The following is a 21464-nucleotide window of genomic DNA, read 5'->3' on the forward strand; positions in this document are numbered from 1 at the left end:
TTTTTAATGTATTTTTTTCTATTTCTATTTTTTTTTTAATTTATTTATTTTTGGCTGCATTGGGTCTTCATTGCTGACCTGGGCTTTCTCTAGTTGCGGCGAGCGGGGGCTACTCTTCGTTGCAGTGCGCAGGCTTCTCACTGCGGTGCCTTCTCTTGTTGTGAAGCACAGGCTCTAGGCACGCGGGCTTCAGTAGTTGTGGCATGCAGGCTCAGTAGTTGCGGCACACGGGCTCTAGAGCGCAGGCTCAGTAGTTGTGGTGCACCGGCTTAGTTGCTCCGCGGCATGTGGGATCTTCCCGGGCCAGGGATCGAACCCGTGTCCCCTGCGTTGGCAGGTGGATTCTCAATGACTGCGCCACCAGGGAAGCCCCTACTTGGTGTTTAAGTAAAAGTTTCTTGGAGAAGTGAGTCTCAGTTTTTCTCTTTCTGACCGACTTACGCCCTTCTTAAGAAAAGCCCATTTCTTCTTGGGTTACTTCAGGAAAGCCATAAATAAAAATTGGGGCTGCCCTGTCCTCTTTCCCCGTTGTAACTGTTGGGCTAGCACACAGAAAAAAAAAGAAAGTTCCAGGAACACTTAGAGATTACACGTAGCAGGTGATGGTCATCATTTGCACCTGTCCTTGATTTCTGCAAAGCAGATCTCAGCTACTAAATCCCTGTGACTTAGGGCTTTCTGGAAGTTTGGCAAAGCATCAGTTTTTTTAAACTGCAATATTATCAAATTACAGTAGTACAAAAAGAATGACTATTTTTTCATCCCTTCCTTTTTCATTGTTGGACTTATGGAAAAGAATGGGACAATAGGGTCTCATTAGAACTTCAAATAGTCATGAAGTGACACTTTTATTTTTTTTATTTTTTTATTTTTTTTAATTTAATTTATTTATTTATGGCTGTGTTGGGTCTTCGTTTCTGTGCGAGGGCTTTCTCTAGTTGCGGCAAGCGGGGGCCACTCTTCATCACGGTGCGCGGGCCTCTCACTATCGCGGCCTCTCTTGTTGCGGAGCACAGGCTCCAGTCGCGCAGGCTCAGTAATTGTGGCTCACGGGCCTAGTTGCTCCGCGGCATGTGGGATCTTCCCAGACCAGGGCTCGAACCCGTGTCCCCTGCATTGGCAGGCAGATTCTCAACCGCTGCGCCACCAGGGAAGCCCGAAGTGACACTTTTAAATGTGATAGCTTATGTCACTGAAGGGCAATATTTCTCTGAAGTTACTTCAGAAAAGGTTTTGCCTTTTATATTTAAATACTCTGACCACATGCCTTTATTATTACTGTTTTACTTGTTTCAAATCCTTGAAAACTTAAATAGAAACAAAGCAGACACAACTGTTGCAAGACAAATTCTTCTTCTCAAAGATCAGGAAATACAAACAACTGCATATTGTTGGCAATGTTAGTTCAACCACACAACTCTGTACTGTTTTGGATTTCAAATCAGAAGTCTCAATAAAAATAAACCACATGAAACGTTACACTGGAACTGCATGCTACTGTGAGACCTGCCTTTTTGCACGTGGAATATGTGAAAGTTGAGATTTGCCATCCTGCCACTGCTTTTCCTACCCAGAGCATCCCGACAGGGGTCCACCAGAATGCCATCACTGTCACTGAAAGGAAGACAAGTGACATGCCACGTTCTCCACAGACTGTTGATTCGATCAAGTGCCATATTTAGCTCTTTGCTAAAACCACACATTGGCTGTGACTTGCAAACAAAATCAGCCGTGCCCCTGTAGCACAGGGATAACATTACTCCACCAGAAAGTTAACCAGAATTGGCATAAAGGCTAAAATAACATGCACTTAAGAAAATAATAGGTCACATTGATCTAAGTCTCAGATCCAATAAAGCTATTATCATTATTATTATTACTACTACTATTTTATCGAAATGTTGTAGACCTTTACATATTTTGAGGCTGGTTGACAATTAGAAGGATCTGATTGCTGCAGAAATTAAGTGGGATCCCGGGATCCCTTTCCAGAGCCTCCCTCGTACTGGTCAAAAATCCCTGTGGAAAATATAAGTGGAGTCTGCCCAGAGATTGGAAGCAACCAAGCAGAGTGGAGCATAGATTAGAATTTCATTTTTTTCTTTTCTTTCCTTTCTTTTTTTCCCTTAAAATGAATTTAGAAAGTTTGATACCTTTCACTCAAATTCCATATTGCCAGGCCTTCTTTGAAAAGCTCTGGGATTCATCAAGTAAGCGTTATATATTCCACTGACAAAAAGAATGACTAGAATAAGGAAAAAACACCCTGGGATCTATTTTGAAAGGAAACTAAACTGCATTTTCCAGTAGTTTTTTGGGAGAAATTCCACCTTGGTTTCATTTCTAGAAGAATAAAAAAGAAACATATACAGAATGTTAGAGATGTGTGTTTCTGCCATAAAATAATGTCTTCTTTCTAGAGCACTCTGATAATAAAAAGTGCAACCTTTTTAGAGATTATTTCATATCAATTTAGTTCTGTCCTTGGGAATTTTTGCTCCTTTCCAACACATCACACTTTTATAAATGTATAATTTTCAATTTGCACAAACACTGTATTTGATTGAAAATTGATTCATTTAACAATAGTTTATTAAATGGCTATCATGCACTGTTTTAGGAGCTGGACATACAGTAGAGAACAAGCCTTCAAAAATACAACATTCTAGCTGGGGAGACCTACATAGGTATCCCCTGCTTTTTGAAAGTCTGCTTTATGCCACTCGGTTTTATGAAAGACCTACATTGGTACCTGTTTTCACTAACTGAAAGAAATCCCAAGAGAATTTTTGCTTTTATGAAAAAAGTTGAAAAATGAAAATAGCGTTCAGCATTTCTTTTGTGCAAACCTTTATAGAGGCAGTGCGCATCTCAAGCAGTGACAGTGGCACCACCAAGATCCTTCCCCGGAAACTACACTGGGCATCTCAGGATCAAGCCGCCATAACTTTGAACTGTGTCTGTGAGCATCTATTCTTTATCTGGATTTATTTTGTGCATCCATTAGCAAGATGTATCCTAAACTAATTGCTTCTTCACTTCACAACATTTCGACTTAGGAAAGATGTCATAGGAATTCTCCATTTTGGGATAGCGGGGGAACCCTGTATATCTAAAGTTATAAATAAGGTATTTCCAGAGTGTTTTAAGTACTATGAAAAAAAATAAAACAGGAGAATGGGAAAGAAACACAATTTTACCGCGGATAATTCCTAAAAACATTTTCGTTGTCTTGATACAACTTTGATTCTGATACTTTCACATGTAAAACCGTACCAAGTATGTAAAGATAAGGACATTATCCCATGATTTAGAGAGTTGATACAGAATTTGGAATCATATCACTGGTAAAAACTGTAAAGGGCATATGCTCTTCGGCTTTCAAAGCCGCCTATGAGATCTCCACAGAGGATTTTCTTCAACTACCACGTCCCAAGACAACAACCGGGACACCACTCACAGCCACCACTGTCATCGTGTCCTTAAAGAGAAAGGGCAACTAAAGTGATCTGTTTGGGAAGTTCTCTAAGGATGAGTGCTTAGCGCTAGATGCATCTTACCTGGAGACCTACCTAGTGGGTTTCTGGTACAATGTGGTTGGCCTGGTAGTTTTTAGTGAATAACCAAAATACCCATGAGTTACTTCTCTGTTTTTTAAATAAGTACATATTCTGGCTAAGCTCTAGCAGTTTTCTGTGAAGATATCATATGAAAATAATGTTTTTCACTTTTAAAACTTTTAGAACTTTAAAGAGTTACCAAATGGTACAAGCAAGAAAGCTGAAAGGAAAGGAGGGGGTGGTTTCACCATCTCCCCCTCTTTAGTGGAAAACCAGCTTAACACTTTGACGGATAATTTTTAAATTGTTCTAAGTAGAAGGAATAAATTTTAAGTTCTTTCTCAGACAGTAGTTATTTTGTTAATGGGAGATGCCCTAAGATTAGACCCGCGCACCTTACTGAAGCCGAATGTCTAACTCTGACAGTAGATCCTTGTATGTAATCATATGGTCAGTGCAAATGTAAAATGTTCCATTTTCCTGGCTGGCTCCACATGCCTGGTGATTTTCCATGCTGCCAGGGGTCAAGAGTGATGCAGCAAAGCTGTAGTTATGCCGCTGGGTAATTTAAGAAGCCACATCAAAGAGCATTTCAAAAAGTTCAGTTTAACAAATAAGACTTTCAGCTTACGTCTGCAGTGGGTATGAGACTTAATTGAAGGTTCGCTCATACCTTATTGCACGGACACACACATACCCAGCAACATTTTGGGTGTTGATGTTCCTATTGAAACATTAGATGAGTAAACTTAAGAATTGAAATTCAGTAGCATATGTACCCATATTCAGGTTGAAAATGTATTTTGGAAGATCTAATTGGTTAATATGATGTATTAAGGGAGCCCAGACTATGCTCAATTCCAATTCAGGTGCTCATTTCAATGTAGGGAAAAGACATTAAGGTATGAGCTAAACTATATCTCCTAAGGAAATACAGTCCTTTTCTTTCTTTGTTTTCATTCTTGAACAAGAAATGCTTAGATATGACTGGAAACCATGAGGAAAGAGAGGTGTTTTTCCATCAGGACACAAAGAAAGTTCTTGAAAGGGTTTTCATTTTATGTTTACTATTTAATGTTCCTATAACTAAAATAATTTTTGGCCAATGCATGCATACAGATTTGAAAGATCAGTAACAACTGTCAAAGGCAAGGTAACAAAAAGTTTCTATGAAATTATTAGATGCACTTTTGAGAGAATATGAGAAAAGTTACAAAATTTTTAAGAAAAATGAAAAACTACCTGGAAGAGAATTAATAAGAATTTAGCTCTATTCTGAATTTTAATAGCACAGAAGAAGAAATGAAATGATGACAAATACTATTAATATTTTTTTCCTGTGGAAAAGTTACTACCTTCAAAGTATTTATACTTTATATTTCTCAGTGAGGTATATCCATATTTCAAAAAAACAAAGAGCCCAAGGCGTACATAGTTGACAATAAACTCTCTCATCCAAAGAAAAACACTATTCAGAGTGATGAGAACAAGAACTGGATTCACCAAGAGAATCTAAAATAAATGAGTCAGGTGTTACCTATGTTTTATTTAGTATTTTGTTTCCTCAGGGTGAAATAAAACAAGAAATAAACCATTTCAGGAATATGGACTGAAGTATAGGTTTTCAATAGATGTGCAAAATACTAAACAAGATAGAGATTCATTTGAGGATAGCTTATGAGAACTGATTCTTCTACAGGACATTGAAAGAAGATACCCATCCTGAGGTTTGGAAGGATAGGCTAGTATCTTAGATAGAACATAGTCACCTACTTCTCGGCCTTTCCTGTTTTTCTTTTTAAAATAGTGGCTTGAAAACAACCCCCACACTTGGTTCCAGGATTAAATTTCCATAACAAAATTCAGAGCCAGAAATAAGTCTGAGAAATACCTTTTTAAAAAACTAGAACTTTTTGTTCTTTAGGAGGAAAAAAAAGGCATACAAATAACCAAAGACTACTTGCTGATGCTTGTGAATGTAGTTTATAAAAATTATTGGTGCTAAGTCTCCAAATCTAAGCAGTGATAAATTCTCCTATTTTCTGGGAAATGGGCTAAAAAAATGTTACAAGGGCTTTCTAAGAGACTAGGGAAGTAATGAGCTTTCTTGATTTAAAAATCAATACACCTGCTGAACAGCCAAATGCATTAACTGACATCCTTTCAAAACCATTCTGTCAAAGCTAAGTTTGAAAGGCTGTTCAGTAACTAATCAGATATATCCTGATGCTGAGGCAAAACAGGTCCGTGACACAAATTAAAAAGGCTTAAGATGAAAAGAAAACCCCACTAGGCAGGAAGAATTGCAAAATCGGAAATCTGGACCTGTTTGGATGTATTCTTCATGCTGTAAAGCAAAGTAGAAATGAAGTGTTTTTTCCCCAAACAGAGGACAACACATTCCTTAGTCTTGCACTCAGAAGAAACCTGACAGGTGAGGACTAAAAGGCTCAATGCAAGGGGGCAAATCTGGAATGCTCCAATCCTAAGCATTGTGGGCTCTCCCATGCCACACTCTCATGACACAGCGGTACAATGTCAGAGATCTTCTACATTTTCAAACTGTTTTTTATCTGTTTTGAGTTTCAGAACCTTCCCCTCCACTCTACCCCCAAACAGAATCCTAACTGGAAATTCAATATAATAAAAAGCTGAAAACAGGTCTGGTTAAAGCACGTGGGTCAGGTTCCAGTCTCACCAGCCTGATTTTAGTCCAACTTCCTCACATGAAAGTGAGAAAAGATACGGAGAGTTTTAGTAACTTGCTTGAGCCTCTTCAGCTAAGACCAGAACCCAGATCTCCTGCTGTGGTTGCCAGATTGGCAAATAAAAATCTTTTTTTTTTTAACATAAATATGTGTCAAATATTACATAGGATATTCTTATAATAAAACTGATTTGTTGTTTATCTGAAATTCAACTTTAACTGGGCATCTTGCATTTTATCTGTGCCCTTCCCCCATCCCCATTCAAGGATGTCACTGCTCTCCCAACGTTGATTCTACTGGTCCTCCTTTTTCTTGCAGGCTCACCTGTCACACTTAACATTTTAGGACTTTAATTAGGAAAGTGGTCCCTGAGTGGTTTTGCGGACAGGTGATATCAAAACCATTTTATGTTATATATTCACCTTGCTATTGCCTTTTTGTATGGATGTATATGTGTATACATATCAACTCTTCTCAGCAAAAAAAACATTTTTGGTTCAACTCTGCCTTTTTATTATACAAAATATACCATACTTGTAAAATAAAATAAAGAGCTTTAATAAAGTGCCTTCCTCTGCTCTCTGGGGTGATAACTACTTTATTGAATAAGGCTCTGTTAATGGTACAGCTTGACATTTAACATTTATTCATTTGATTTATAATTATTTTTACGTGATTGCAAGGAGGCTATAGTTCAAACCAAAAGTCGTTTAAACTGAACTGCTTCCCTCTCTTTTGAATTTGTAAGGAAATCTAGTCACTTCTGGGTAAAACTGTTTTATCCACCAAACTGATTTCAAATATACACAAAGCCCTTTCTGTCCCTGTATGTTCTAAGCAATATATATATATATATATATATATGAGAAAAGTGAATATAGCAAATGAAATCATCAAATTAAAAATGTGCCCAGTTTGCTTATATTTTGGCCATGGATATGGCATTAATATTTCCTAATCAAACAATGGAGAAAAACCTACATGAATCACATAGCAAGTTGTCATGAAACACAAAATCCCTAGTAATGTTCATGAAGTCTCATGAAGCAAAAACCATTTGTATTTATAATCTACCTACTCCCTCTGAAGACTTTCAGAAACATTTCTGAATTATTCTGTTTTCCATTCTAAAATTCAATCTCAGGATGCTGGTTTCAAAGTCTTCCCAACACTCATTTGAAAATTTTTATTCACACTTCTGTCTCCTGCAACGTCTAACACTTACTAAAATGGGACAAATACTTATATCTAACAGCATGAGAAGTTGATATGTCACTTTATTTAAAGGATAATTAGTCAGGAATCACCAAATTTCTGCCTCACAACAGAACAATATCACAATAACAATTGTTGACACTTATCAAACCACTGAAGTCCGAGTGGCCTCCTGAAGCTGGGGTTAAAAGCTGACCTCTGGAAATCAATCATGTTCTTGGCAGAGAAGAATATTTCAGTGATATGAAAGCTGAAATGGAGACTATAATCTTTTGTGATTACTCTCGAGGCTGAAGCAAATGCAAAAAGGAAAGTCTATGAATTGCTGATAATTTCCTTTGATGACCGATTCCCAGGAAATTCTGATATTACTCTTGCTCTGTAACAAAATTGATGGTTCCCTAGAAGTGCAGCTTCAAAGAACTCCACATCTGGGCGTCACAATGCTTCTTCAGAAGCTACTCACCCATTAAAGGGGCCGGGCCTGTGAGGTGGCAGCTCTCCCTCAGAAGACAATGGAAGGTCTGATTGCACAAGGACTGATGAGCTATGTGCCACAGGCTCTTTCTAGAAAGTTCTTTTATGAAGGAACTAAGTTAAAATGTATCTGTTTTAAACCTTTTTTCCCCCCATAGAAGTCTAAAGATTGATTATTTCTCTGCTGTTCCTAATAGCTATGGAACTACGAATATCTTGGCTTGTATATTTTTAAAGTTTTACTTAGGCTGATGTTTGTATTCTAACAAAAAAATAGTTTTCATACATATGTACATATCGTTAAGGTCTATATAATATTTGGGGATAGACTATAAAACTACTAATCTTTTTTCAGGAAGCATCAAATTTACAGTTAGATGTCACACCGAATTTACAGTTAGGTGTTACTGCACAGGTTAAGTGGGTTTTTCTTGTATGATTGGCAATTTAAGTTCAGAAAAAAAGAAGGAGGTAGGGTGAAGAGAGATCTGTAACAGTCAAAAGTCCAAAGAATTTTTAGAATAGATTTACCTTATCAGTACATGAAGGATAGATGAATATGTTGACTACTTTGAGTTTAAAATATTTTTTTTAAATTGCCATTTTAACTAATGTCAGTTTGATTAACAAATAACATGAGAATAAAGGTTCTATGTTTGGAAGTCAACGGTGTTTTAAAAATATAGCAGAACACATCTTTGTGTCTTAGGTGTCAATGACAATGTGTCATAGGTACACTGCTTTCGGGTTCAAAATACCTTTATACATAGCCTTCAAAGTCTAAATATTATTGAAAGTAAACGGAGAAAAAAGGAATCCAAACCAGTTGTGGTTATTCCTAACCTCCACTCAATATACCCTCTCCCCGACCCTGCTCAAGATGCATTATCCCTCTGCATTGTTTTCAGGCAGTCAGGTGATTCTGATCTTTAGGTATGCACTACTATCGTCTCATTCAAGGTAACACAAATTGAGCACCTGCTTAGCGCCAGACATGACTTCTTTAAACTGACTGTAAATTTCTTAAACTTAAGAACGAGGTTTTAGCCGTATCCTTAGCATCTGCCTTGATTAGGATTGCTCTAATGCAAAACGCCAGCCCCAGTGATAAACATAACTTGGTTTACTTAAGGTAATTGGTTAGGAAGATGAGATCAAAGAGATAGAAATATTAATAAAAATATTAATATTATTTATAAGAATAGAGCTTTTCTGTTTAGGAATCATTTCATAAACATTATCTCATTTGAAATTCATGGGTATTTTAAATTATTAAAAATAGGATGGTGATATGTTATATTGTTTTTTTCCACAGATACTAAATTCTAGAAATTTTCTAAATATTCAGTCATATCCTTAATTCTCCATAAACATAATAAACTCAAATTTTCATGATGTAGTAATATAGACTAGGAAGGTATTATCACCCTAGTTTTAAAATGAGGAAAGTGGAGCTAAGTGATTTTCTCAAGACCAAAGAAAACGAGTCCAGCTGTAGTCTTCTGACTCTCGTCAAGTGCTCTTCCCCATGTAATGAAGTAGATGGCTCTTCCCTCTTCTCCCTTCCACTCAGGTTCCTGCTTCCCAGGGTGGCATGAAGCAGAGTGCAGGCCAGATAGGACTGTTAGAGGCTTACTTTGGAACAAGTCAAGCAGCCTTATTTCTCAGATCAGAGGGAACGCTCCAAGTGGCTTTTTGGGAGGAAGTTGTGTATAACCGATGAATGAGTGACTGACCGAATGAATGAATGCCACCACCCCCTTTAGAAGGTAAGTACTTCAAAAGTTGAAACTTAAGTATATACCATGTGATAGTGGCTATTGGTAATCATTTTAGCATCTAATAGCTTCAGCTCATTTGGGGAAATGGAAATTTTGTGGGTTTGATTATCATGACAATGAACCATTTTACACATAGACCCAGACTAATTGTTGTTTTAATTGTTGGAGACTTTCTGTACATTTCTAATTATTTGTAAATCATAAGCCTGTGAAAGAGATCACATATATTTCTTACTACACCTCTCAGATCTTCACTTGGCTCTAGAGACTGTTCATAATAAGAGAAAACAAGTATGAGCCTGACGAGACAAATCTATCTTCTAAATATAGTGCAAGCCTGATATTAGGAACCACAGCGATTTATTGGGTACTTAAGAAAATATGCCCCACACGAATAACCTGTGAGAAATACACACATTTAAATTCAGGATACAGTAGGGTGGAGACCAGCTCTTGCTTCTCTGATATTTAGCTTTTTTTTTCCTTTTCAGTGGCAGAGCTGTCTATTGGAAGAAATGAGAAGACTGGATTATATTCTACAACCTTCTGATCTGCAAAAAGGGTACAACAATGACACACGTAGCTTATTTCATATGTGGATGTGTTGAAAGAATTAATTGTAGAATGTCTTTAAAATATGCTAAAGCCCTCTGATACTAGAATTCCATGAAAATAAGGTATTATTCATATAAATTATATTCTTTCATATTATTTCAAGCATCAGAACATAAAAAGGAAGGTAAGAAAACCTAAATTGACAGCTAAATCTGTGAAAAAAAGTGTTTTTCCAAGATCCCTACTGAGCTCCGCAAAGATGTTGAAACTTCACAGATTGCTAAATAGCACTCCAATTCATCTTTAGCACCCTCAATTGCAATTATAAAAATAAAGGAACTGGAATATTCCAAAACATGTTTTTCCCTCCCCCAAAGAGATTTGAGACCTAATTCTGAATACAAGAATCTAGAGGGAGTAAAAAAAAAATGGTCTGTGCTATTGCATGGGTTCCCAAGCTTTGATAAAGGTTTCTCAGGGAACACTACCATCAATTAATGTTTATAGAGCAACCAATTTAGAAATACCTTTTCTGGGCTGGAGGGAAATGTTTTGTACAATAATATTTTGCCACATTTCATATTTATTAAGCTCTCCTACTTTGCCACAGGCATAAAGAGCCTTGGTCACTGAGACAAGCTAAGAACAAGGTTGTTGTTGGTTTCTTCTTCCTTTAATTAACTGGAGATTTGTTAAGAATAAGATACATTTTTAAAGAAGAGGGCCTGACACACACTTTTTCCAAGCTGACTCTACTCTTAAAAAATGCTGACCTGGGACAGTGCCAAGACTGAAGACCTGTCTTGCCAGAATATCTGATGTGGCCTCCAAGTACACATAATCCTTGAAACTCTAGCACTGAAGATGAGGTCCCAGAGCCATGTGAGGTTAAGACTAGGACGATGAAAGGGACACGCAAGAGGACATAGCACGGTGGGACTATGGGTGCCTCTTTTCACAGGCTCCTGAAACCTTGTGTTCCCTTACCCCTTAAAGGTCCATCAAAGTCTTAATCTGATGTTTCTTGGCAGCTTTGATCAACTGAATTGACTATTTATTATAAGCAGAATCTGTTATCTTATGGTGAATTATACAAGAGGAAGAAGTAATTTCTATCAGACAGTGAGCAGCTTCTGCCTTATTCACTATAACTCCTCCTTAGCACAATGACTGGCACATGTAGACATTCAGTAAGTGGTTGTGAATGCATTCCTTTTCCTAGATAACCTGAACAAATAATTTCATTAAGGACAGAAAACACATATGACCACATATTATATAAGCATACTTGTGTATATATACATACTATATCAATAATATCTACATATTCTAAAGGGGTTTCAAGAGTGAGTAAAGGGATATTTGAACACAGTCTTTAGTAGATAAATCTTGAGATTTTTTGAATAAGTCAGGGGACGTGAATTAAGCTTAAAAAGGACATATTTGTGGTCTGAAGAGTCGAGGAAGACAATAATACTGAATATCACTACATAGTTTGTTCTCCTTCCAGTGGTCATGTTTACATATTTTTTCTCTCTGCCATGTTCAATAGTGATGTAAAAATTTCCAGACAGTAATCTATGCTTAAATATCTGTACAAAAATCTTCTACAGTTCTGTAGCACATTTCAAAGAGTTCCTATAACCACTGTTTTTTCTAATGATCTGGAGAGTGTTGCTGTTGACTTATCTAAATCCAATAATAGGCTGTCATCCTCCCCTCTTCCAGTAAGTCTGAGTAACTGTGGAAAGTTTCAACTTGGCATATTTCTTTAGAACATATGAAAGAATATGACCCATTGAAATATTTTAAGCATATAATGAAAATAAAATTCGACCATATTCTCTTTTTTATTTGACTGGGACAAATGTGTCATTTCAAGTACTGGACATACTACTGTCCTAGGAAATATAGGACATATAACATTTTATGACAGGAAAGCATTACTAAAGTAAAAAAGAAGACTCAAATGGCAAAAATTCACTTTGGATTGTATTAGCAGAGGTAAGGTATTTAATTTAAATAAAATTAAAGAAAAATTTAAACAAAAGAAAAATAGGTATTTAAATGTTTAAATAAGGACTTCATTAAATTAATAAACATATTAAAAGCAGGTGAAACATTGAATGTTCTAGCTTACTTCAAGTTTCCTTAGAGTAACATCTCATGAGAAACATGGCATGAATTAACAGCAAAGTGAATGTGATTTTGATTCCCTATTTCTTTATTTTGGACCTCCTTGATAAATATATTATTATTTCTACTACAAGAAAGAAAATTTTTATATAGTCATTGATATCACCAAACTATGAATAACCCAGAATCTCAAAGAGTCTAGAATGATAAAATAAATGGTAAACACATGTCTCATTCCACAGCTTGTCATGGATGATTCAAAGAATCATATAGCAATTTGGGACTTTATACTTCATAAATTATCTTTATTCTGTTCCACATATTTGTTCATGTGTCAGGAAAAAAATAATTTTAAGATAGGTAATAAAAAACAGATTATTTTTCACAAAAAAAAGATCACTGAGCCTCTTGCAATAAAGCATCAGAGACCTCCACTGTGCTTGTGCTTTCCTGGAGCAGTTGCAAAAACATGGCAGGACTCACAAAGACATTTGAAATAAATAGGCATGGAAACTACTGCCAAGCAGCAGAGAAACTGACAGGTGACTGTGGTCTTGAGTGGCTCTTGATTATAGCTACAGCTCTGGAGAGTCACACAAATATATCTGTCCATGTATCTAATATGTGGCTGTTAAAAAGAAACTAGATCTTCTAATCATCACATACAATATATAGGTTGCATATATGTCTTAGTCTGCTAGACCTGCCATAACAAAATACTATGGACTTGGTGGCTTAAACAACAGAAATAAATTTAACACAGTTTTGGAGGCTGGAAGTCCAAGATCAGGGGTGCCAGCATAGTCAGGTTATGGTGAGAGCTCTCTTTCTGGCTTGCAGATGACTTCCTTCTCACTATGTCCTCACATGGTAGATAAAGGAAAAGCTCTCTGGGGTCTCTCCTTATAACGGCATTAATCACATTACAAGGGCACCACCTGCAAGACCTCATCTAACCCTAATTACCTCTCAAAGGCCCCATTTCTAAATATTATCACTCACGTGTTAGGGCTTCAATATATGAATTTGGGGAGGAGGGAACATTCAGTCCATAACAGCATGTGTGTGAGTATGCCTTCTAAATGGACCTATTTTATCATATTAAGTTGACACAATCCATCGTGTTAAGTATGCAATTCATTTGAATTTTGAAGAAGTCTCTTATTAAGGAGAACCAAGTATTAGACAGGTATTAAACACCAAGTATTAAACACCAAGTATTATCCAGGTAAAGTGAAGATAAAAATGGAATCCACAGTAAAGGAAGTGGAAGATTCTAATTCTAATAGGGAGAAACAATTATATACATTTTGGCAGCTACCAAACATCATGTACAAAAAATTAAAGGATGACCATGGAGCAGTTGGCAAACTGAAGTAAAGTGAATAACAAAATAATGAAAATAGCTCTATTGGGATACAAAAAATTCATTCTTTCTGGCCTTTCTTGAACACTATAAAGTTCAGTAACTATTTTCACTTCGCCTATATTTCTTGGTTTTTATTATCTTGCCTTTTCTAGCCTATTTATTTTATTTCTTACAAGTCTCTTGGGCACTGGGGTATTTTTGTTTTATTTATTTTGTTTATCTCCTTCCCCAAATCCAGTACTGTTTAGTCCATATATTATGTTTTCAGTAACATTCAGTAATTAATAACTTTGATTTTAAGCTAAATGCTCCTAAGATTAGGGCCTAGGATAAGGAATGCAGTTGATACTTGCAGAGTTTCCATACCATCCACACAGAGAAAGCCAGAACTATAGCTGGAGAAAAGTTTATAACTAATTATTGCCTTTAGACTAAAAAAGGATGACAATTCTCAGGAAATTAAAAGTAAACACCTGCTCTTATCACCTTGCACGTAAGGCTCAGAAATGCCGGAATTCCCTTTGCTGGATGGGGGACCATGAACATTGAAACACCAAGGATCTAGAGCCCTTTCTCTGTTCTTTTCTCCCTTCCTTCCTTCAGAAGAGTTTTATTGAGCACCTATGCCAGACACCAAGCATACAAAGATAAACAAGATAGAGCCCTTGTTCTCAAGGATCTGACATTCCAGTGAAGATAGATGGATAATCAGGGAGAATATGATGTCATCGGGAGGTACTTTGGAAATACAGAGGATGGGCACTTAAGTCAGACTGCAAGAGTCACAGAAAGTTTCCTGTGAAGGAGGTGATCTCTAGGTTGGGCCCTGAAGGACAAATAAATGAAGGTGGGGTGGCGTGGTAGAAGTAAGCATCAGTGAGTTGCCAGGCAGAGAAGCCTATTAAACTTTAGATATAAAGGTCAAGATCTTTAAATTTGCAGACTTAACATCCTCATTCTCCAGGCACGCATCCTTGACACACAGCCCATCATAAAATATCAGTGATCCAAACCCCATTTTTCCTAGTATGTCTCCTCAGAACTCTGCTTGAACAGTGTCTCGAATATTTTGCTTATTCTCACCTATAAACACCGAGAGATTTTGTCTTATGGAGTAAAAGGCAAGATAGCCACTAAATGAACACTGTGAAGCATATCTCTTCACTGCATACAATTTAGTATAGAACAGGCACCTATTTGCTTTGGAATATGACAGAATCCCATTTCATTCTTGCTATGTTTCTCATGTAACATTATCATACTCTGCTATAAAAATAGGAAGAAACCATTACTTTATATATATTTTTTAAATCCAAAGAAAATAGCAAAACTTGGAACTTCCAAAGCTTTCAGCTATGGTCTCAAGAGTACAGTGTTCATTCTTCTGATAATGGTTATGAGTTAAAATATATTTCTTATATTTACTAATATTACCCTTGATTAAAAATGAAGTGATTATGGTAGCATTCACGTTGGTTTTCAAAGAGCACACAGACTACTGAGTAGAATATACTTTTAAAATTTTCTAACAAGAGTATGCATGTACATGTTTAATGGTTGTTGTGGGGGTGATTGTTGATTTTTATGGAACTGTTATACTTTTTTACATAGCTCTGTATATTGCTATTTTTCATTTAATATTAACTTACTTGAAGAGCAATTTGTCCACATTTAAAAATACTAATTTTAATAATTGTAAAATATTCTACTGTATGTAATTAACCATCTCTCTGTTGTTGATTCCAAATTTATGCCATTAAAGTTGATGTTGGGATGAAAAAAAAAATTTGCTAACAAGAAATTATAACTGTTTTTAAAATACATTCTACATTCAAAAAATCCTTTCCCCTTTCCACTTAATGATTCTGCTGAAAATTATCTACCATCCTGCCAGAAAAGAGCACAAAAGATTTCTGATTGAGCTTTGTTCACACTGAATGAGGTGGGAGGTGACACGGACCAAAAGAGCCAAGGACACAGAAGAGCCGGAACATCAGTTTTGAAGTTAGAAGATTCTAATTCAAGACTCAGTTCTTCCTTTACTAACGCTTTTTCCTCATGTAGACAATAGGAATAATAACCGTGGTCGATTAAATTGTTCTAAGGTCTGAGTCCTTTGAAGAATGTAAAACATCACAAAATACAATAATCTAGTATAATTATTAGTAGTAATGTAAAAGTATTTTCCTAGGAAAATGTGGACAGTGACTTTTATGAAATTGCCCAGGAAATCTGTTGGGTGAGTTAGACACTGGAATGGAAAAGTCCATAGGAAAAGGGTTAGGGTAATTGAAACTGCAAATCAGTGAAAAATCATGGGTAATCCAATGATCCCATAAATTCATTTTTTTGCAAGATGATAGAGGGTCCCACTTGCAATGACTTAATTATTAATGCATTACCAGAAGGACTCTGTATCCAATAAATGCCTTGGATATAATATAGAGAGAATAAAATGACTATATCATACAGCTCATTGCTATATTCTTCACTTTCACGAAAAAAAAATTTTCATTTGAAAATTACAAGTTTATTCGCCTCTAAGAAGAAAAAACAATGAACATCTCTTAGAATTATTCCTTGGATTTTCTCAAATACATCATATGATTAATTGCTATATAGAATAAACAAACAAAAAAGGCAAGTTAGTACATCTGGAAGCCCTACACAACATTAAAAAGCCATTATGAGACTATCTTTTTAAAAAGAACTTATAAAAATATTCTTTCCATTTCTGTTTTACAGCCCTTAAGAACAAAGAAGTATATATAAGACATTTAGAAATTCTCTAAAAGTGACTTAGAGAATAGCACTAATCAGATGATCACAGTTGTAAAAAGACAACAGTGACTGGTTTCCTATTAGATATGTACATAACATACATCTAGAAGGGGCTGGAAGGACGTATACCAGCTGCTGAGGGTGCTTTCCTCTAGGAAAGGGAGTAAGTGTGTCTGCAGGGGCAGGGAATGGTGACTTTGACATTTTGCTTTGAATGCTAATGTTTTATTTGAATTTTTGAAATAAGTATTACTCGTGTTAAAAACAAAATACAGAGAGGTGAACCACAGTAGGAGACATTTATGCTTACCCACGTCATCAGTACTGCTTCCTGACAGTGACTGGACTCCTGCAGTGGCTATAAATGCTGTCTTCCAAATGTACATTAATCAAAATACAAAGACCTAGTAAATGTTTTCAGAAGTATAGCTTAATTCAATTATGTCTGGAATGTATCACCCATGTTTAGATAGAGGACAGAATAAGCATGCTTGAGTTCAAGTTCTCTAAAATGGCACGATGTGTTGCTTTGGCATGGTCACTCCTGATGGATTAATGTGACCAGGACAGGCGTGATTTATCTTACTGAGTTGTTCCACTGCACTAGAAATGCTGCTCACCTTTTCAGGCCTTTTAAAAAAAAACTGTGTGACTTGTGTCTGAAAAAGCCCAGAAGACGAAAACATTCAACCATTTACTTGCTAAGTCGAGGCCAGTGCTCTTTAAAAAGTTGGCTGTTCCCCCACCCTCTAATTACCTTAGAATGCCTAAGCCACAACAGAAGCCATGTCAGCACATTTTATTTACAACCCTTGAGGAAAAATCCTCTTGATGTTTTCACTTCATACAGAAGATATGTTTGCAGAAGGAAATATTTGGCAGTACTTCAGACATTCACTGTCTGGTAATGCGATTCTTTTTCTTGATTATGGTAGCTTCTATAATACTGTATCATTCATGTAGACCATCAGACCCCAACTGACTGTATTTATTGACTGAACAGACAAAATTTATGCAGTCATCTGAACTGGTTAACCTTTTCTTTTACTATAAGCTTAGAATCTAGCTATGGACTGATTTTAGGCTGAATTCTATTGTTGAAAGATGTCATGTTCCACTTGGCATACCTACAAAGTTGTCTTTCATTCAAACAGAAGAAGGTCAGCTGACCTGAATGAAGAACATTGGTAATTATAGGTAATTCACTAATATTTATCATGTGGTTTAAAGGGAATGTCAAAGTATGCAGACAAGTAACGTGTAGATCTAAAATGAATTTTTTCCTTTTACTAATAGAATCGGATTCACATAATCTACAATAGCCTCCAAATAAGAATTCTGTTTGTGTAAGAGTCTTTATCTAAAAAATCTCCCAAATAAAAATGTACCCAGGAAGATGAAACACACACTTTCTTTTTCTTTCTACTAGTAGGGAAAAATCAGTGTGGCTTGATACCTCTAAATTGTGTTCTTGAGCATGTGAACAGCATCCCAGAAAAGATACGGGTTCTCAAGCCATTGAAAAGTCTATCAAAATTGCACAAAGCAACAGGTGAAAAGTCGCCTGTGGAAATATTTATAAAATAAATATGCTGGTTATTGTTTGGACTAACTCTCATGGGTGAAGCATTATCTTTCATAATTGTTTGGACTAACTCTCACGGGTGAAGCATTACCTTTCATAATGTATAACCAATATATGGTCTAAAACTACACACTTTGGAAACAGGCTATGTCTATTGCCTATTCACAATTGTAATGAAAGAAAGAGATTGAGGAGGAGACAAATAAAATAAAAATGCATTTACTCACTGTGTTAAAATTTGGAAACAGCCCAACAGCAGCAGAATTACTGTCTACTGGAAAAGACATAAATGGTTTGATATCCAGTGAAGGCTGCATCATCAGGGTAGGTGTGCGCACAAGAGCAGGAAGGGTAGTAGAGTGGCATGTACTGCCTGCCAAGAACAAAACAAAAATGAATTCAATCTCTTGCTCACATCCATCTCCCTCCCCAACCTACAGTGCAAAAACAAGACTGCTGAGCTGCAACCTGCAAGCAAGAGAGTTATGCTGGGAGTCAGCAAATGGCACAGGAGGAGAAAATACACTTAAAAAGGGTCTTGCTCAATGTCTAAGACAGGGATACAGAATGTGTCCCTACGGCAAAGGTCAAGGGCTGCTCAGACTCTGCTGAGATACACAGTACACAGATCCTGCTGGCAGGTGAGGCAGAATATCACCCTCTTGTTCAATCATTACTTACTAGCCAAAAATGTAGGAGACAGGAGGGGAGGAGCCTCTTGAAGCTGGATGCAATTTACTATTCACAATTATTGAATGGCTAGTCGGTGCATTTTATGCAAATCAGAGATCATTATAGGGTTTTTACCAGGGGAAGAAACCCTGGACTCTTATAGTTGCTGTCCAATCCCAGGAAAGTTATCACTCAAACAATTTGTTCTCTTAAAAAAACAAACAGAAAGTTGCCCTTAGTCTGGACACTGGAGAGTTAGAGAATCTAAAAGGGGTGATTATAATCAGGGTAGAGGCAGGGTTTTGGGGGACAGGGAGGAGTTGGAACCAAATTCTTGACTTCAACTTTTATTTCTAATGAGCCTTGTATTATTTTAGCGACTATCCTTTTAACAATTTTATTAAGCTGTCTTTACATATCTGGTGTAACCTGCCTGTAGGAGATTTAAAACACTCCTCTCCAGGGTAACATGCATTTTTCTCTAGCCTATAAGCTCTACATACTGCAGATAAGTAATCGCTGCTGCAGGTGGCTCTCCAGGAGACAGGCTCTGATATGCCCTTTTTAAACAAAATACAACAGGCATATTGAGATAAAATTCACCTTCTTGAAATGTACAATTCAATGATTTTCAGCATATTCAGTGTTGTGCAACCAGGACCACAAGCAATATTAGATTTTCATGATCCCTAAAAGAAACTCCATACCCACTGGCAGACACCCCCAATTCTTCCCAACACCTCCAGCTCTTGATAACCACGAGTCTACTTTCTGTCTCTACAGATATGTCTATTCTGGACATTTCATTTAAATGAAATCATACAATATGAGGTCTTTTGTGACTGTTTTCTTTTACTTGGCATGTTTTTAAGGCGCCTCCGTGTTGTAGCATGTATCAGAATTCCATTTCTTTTTAAAGCTGAATAATATTCCATTGTAGATGTACAATTTTTGGCTTATTTATTCATCAGTTGATTGGCATTTGGGTTGTTTCCACTTTTTGGCCATTATGAATAATGCTGCTATGAACATTCGTTTCTAAGTTTTTGTGTGGCGACATGTTTTTAGTTCTCTTGCATATATACCTAAGAGTGGAACTGGGGACTGTTGGGTCATATGGTAGTCATATGGTTTAACCTTTTGAGAACTTCCAGACTGTTTTCCAAAATGGCTAAACCATTTTACATTACCACCAGCAGTGTATGAAGGTTCCAATTTCTCCTGACATGCCTATATAGGACCACAAATAATTATAAGCCTAAAATCCCCTGCTGGCTTCAAGGAGAAATGAAGAGTATGGGAAAATGCTCTGACTATTAAAATTTCCACCAGTCTTCTTTCACGGTGTCCCAGAATAGTTAAAATTTCTATTTCAATGATATATTTTTTGGTAATGAATTTCCTTAATAAACTCTGCATAATATTTCAAATCATTCCAGAACATTACTGGCAGTAGTGTTTAATGGACTGTCATACCTCATTTACATTGATCCTAAAAACTGAAAAAAGAGAAGGGCATCTGAAGCATTTATCTGTAATGGCAAGTCTTTAGGTCAGCCCGTCCATTAGGGAATATAGAGTAGGTCTCAGCAAAAGAGAATCAGCCAAAAGTGTAGGTCAAACAGAATTTTTTTTTTTTCTGATGCCAAAGTAAATACTCTGATCTCAGCCTGGCATTCACATAACCACCCTGCATTTAATTACACATTATTCTTCTAACATTGCTAACTTCAGAGCTTGTAGGTCCAAGATGATATATTATATCAATATGTCAAATGTTACAGAGGCATTTACTAAAATATTTATCTTAAAAGCTTTGCTTCAAAATCTTAGCTAAGGGACTTCCCTGGTGGCGCAGTGGTTAAGAATCTGCCTGCCACTGCAGGGGACACGGGTTTTATCCCTGGTCCGGGAAGATCCCACATGCTGTGGAGCAACTAAGCCCATGCACCACAACTACTAAGCCTGCACTCTAGAGCCCATGAGCCACAACTACTGAGCCTGCGTGCCACAGCTACTAAAGTCCGCGTGCCTAGAGCCCGTGCTCTGCAACAAGAGAAGCCACCGCAATGAGAAGCCTGCGCACTGCAACAAAGAGTAGCCCCCGCTCACTGCAACTAGAGAAAGTCTGCGTGCAGCAACGAAGACCCAATGCAGCCAAAAAAAGAAAAAAAAAAAATCTTAGCTAAATTGAAAAACAGGTATTTCTTATATTAGACCAATGGCCTTTTACTATTTACAATTATTATAATTGTCAAAAGTTTAAAGTATAAAAGCATACAGTATACTTAAAGCTGCCTGTTGAAAAAGAAACAAAAGGCCTAAAATGGGGTCACTTGTGCTAGTACCTAACCTAATTGCAGTTACAACCTAGGAACGTAATCCGACTCAGGAATGTTATCCTAACCAGTTAATGTGGAATTTTCTGGTCGGCACCAACGAGGCAATTGGTCATGTTAGCCCTCTCCATCCCCCAAAGGAAGAGGAAGTAATCTGCCACACAGACCCCTTCTGTCCCCCATAGACAGGTTACCTAAGCCTGAAATAATCCTTTTTGTTTACGACTTTCTTGTCTTGCCTTTAAGAATCTTCCCTTTCTGTAGCCCTGCTCACTGGAGGGGATGC

General features: G+C 36.8%; 1 protein-coding gene across 18 annotated transcripts in view; it reads right to left on the bottom strand.

Annotated features, from left to right (window-relative positions):
- The window catches only part of ZNF385B (zinc finger protein 385B), a 317869-nt gene that overhangs the window by 63820 nt on the left and 232585 nt on the right, over positions 1-21464 (bottom strand). For 15 of the 18 annotated variants that reach the window (XR_014265142.1, XM_082466743.1, XM_082466742.1 and 12 more), the window contains one exon: positions 18395-18540. The exons of 1 other annotated variant lie outside the window; for it this stretch is intronic. Coding sequence is in view for 14 of the 17 variants with exons in the window: in XM_082466743.1 (XP_082322869.1) it covers positions 18395-18540 (146 nt within the window). In the remaining 3 variants the exon portion in view is untranslated. Of the gene's footprint in view, positions 1-78; positions 844-2153; positions 2330-18394; positions 18541-21464 lie in introns of those variants that run through there. 2 more of the 18 variants (XM_082466739.1, XM_082466738.1) reach the window with 2 other exon arrangements.

Source organism: Balaenoptera physalus (assembly GCF_965194825.1).
Source record: "Balaenoptera physalus genome assembly, chromosome: 6".
Classification (NCBI taxonomy): Eukaryota; Metazoa; Chordata; class Mammalia; order Artiodactyla; family Balaenopteridae; genus Balaenoptera; species Balaenoptera physalus.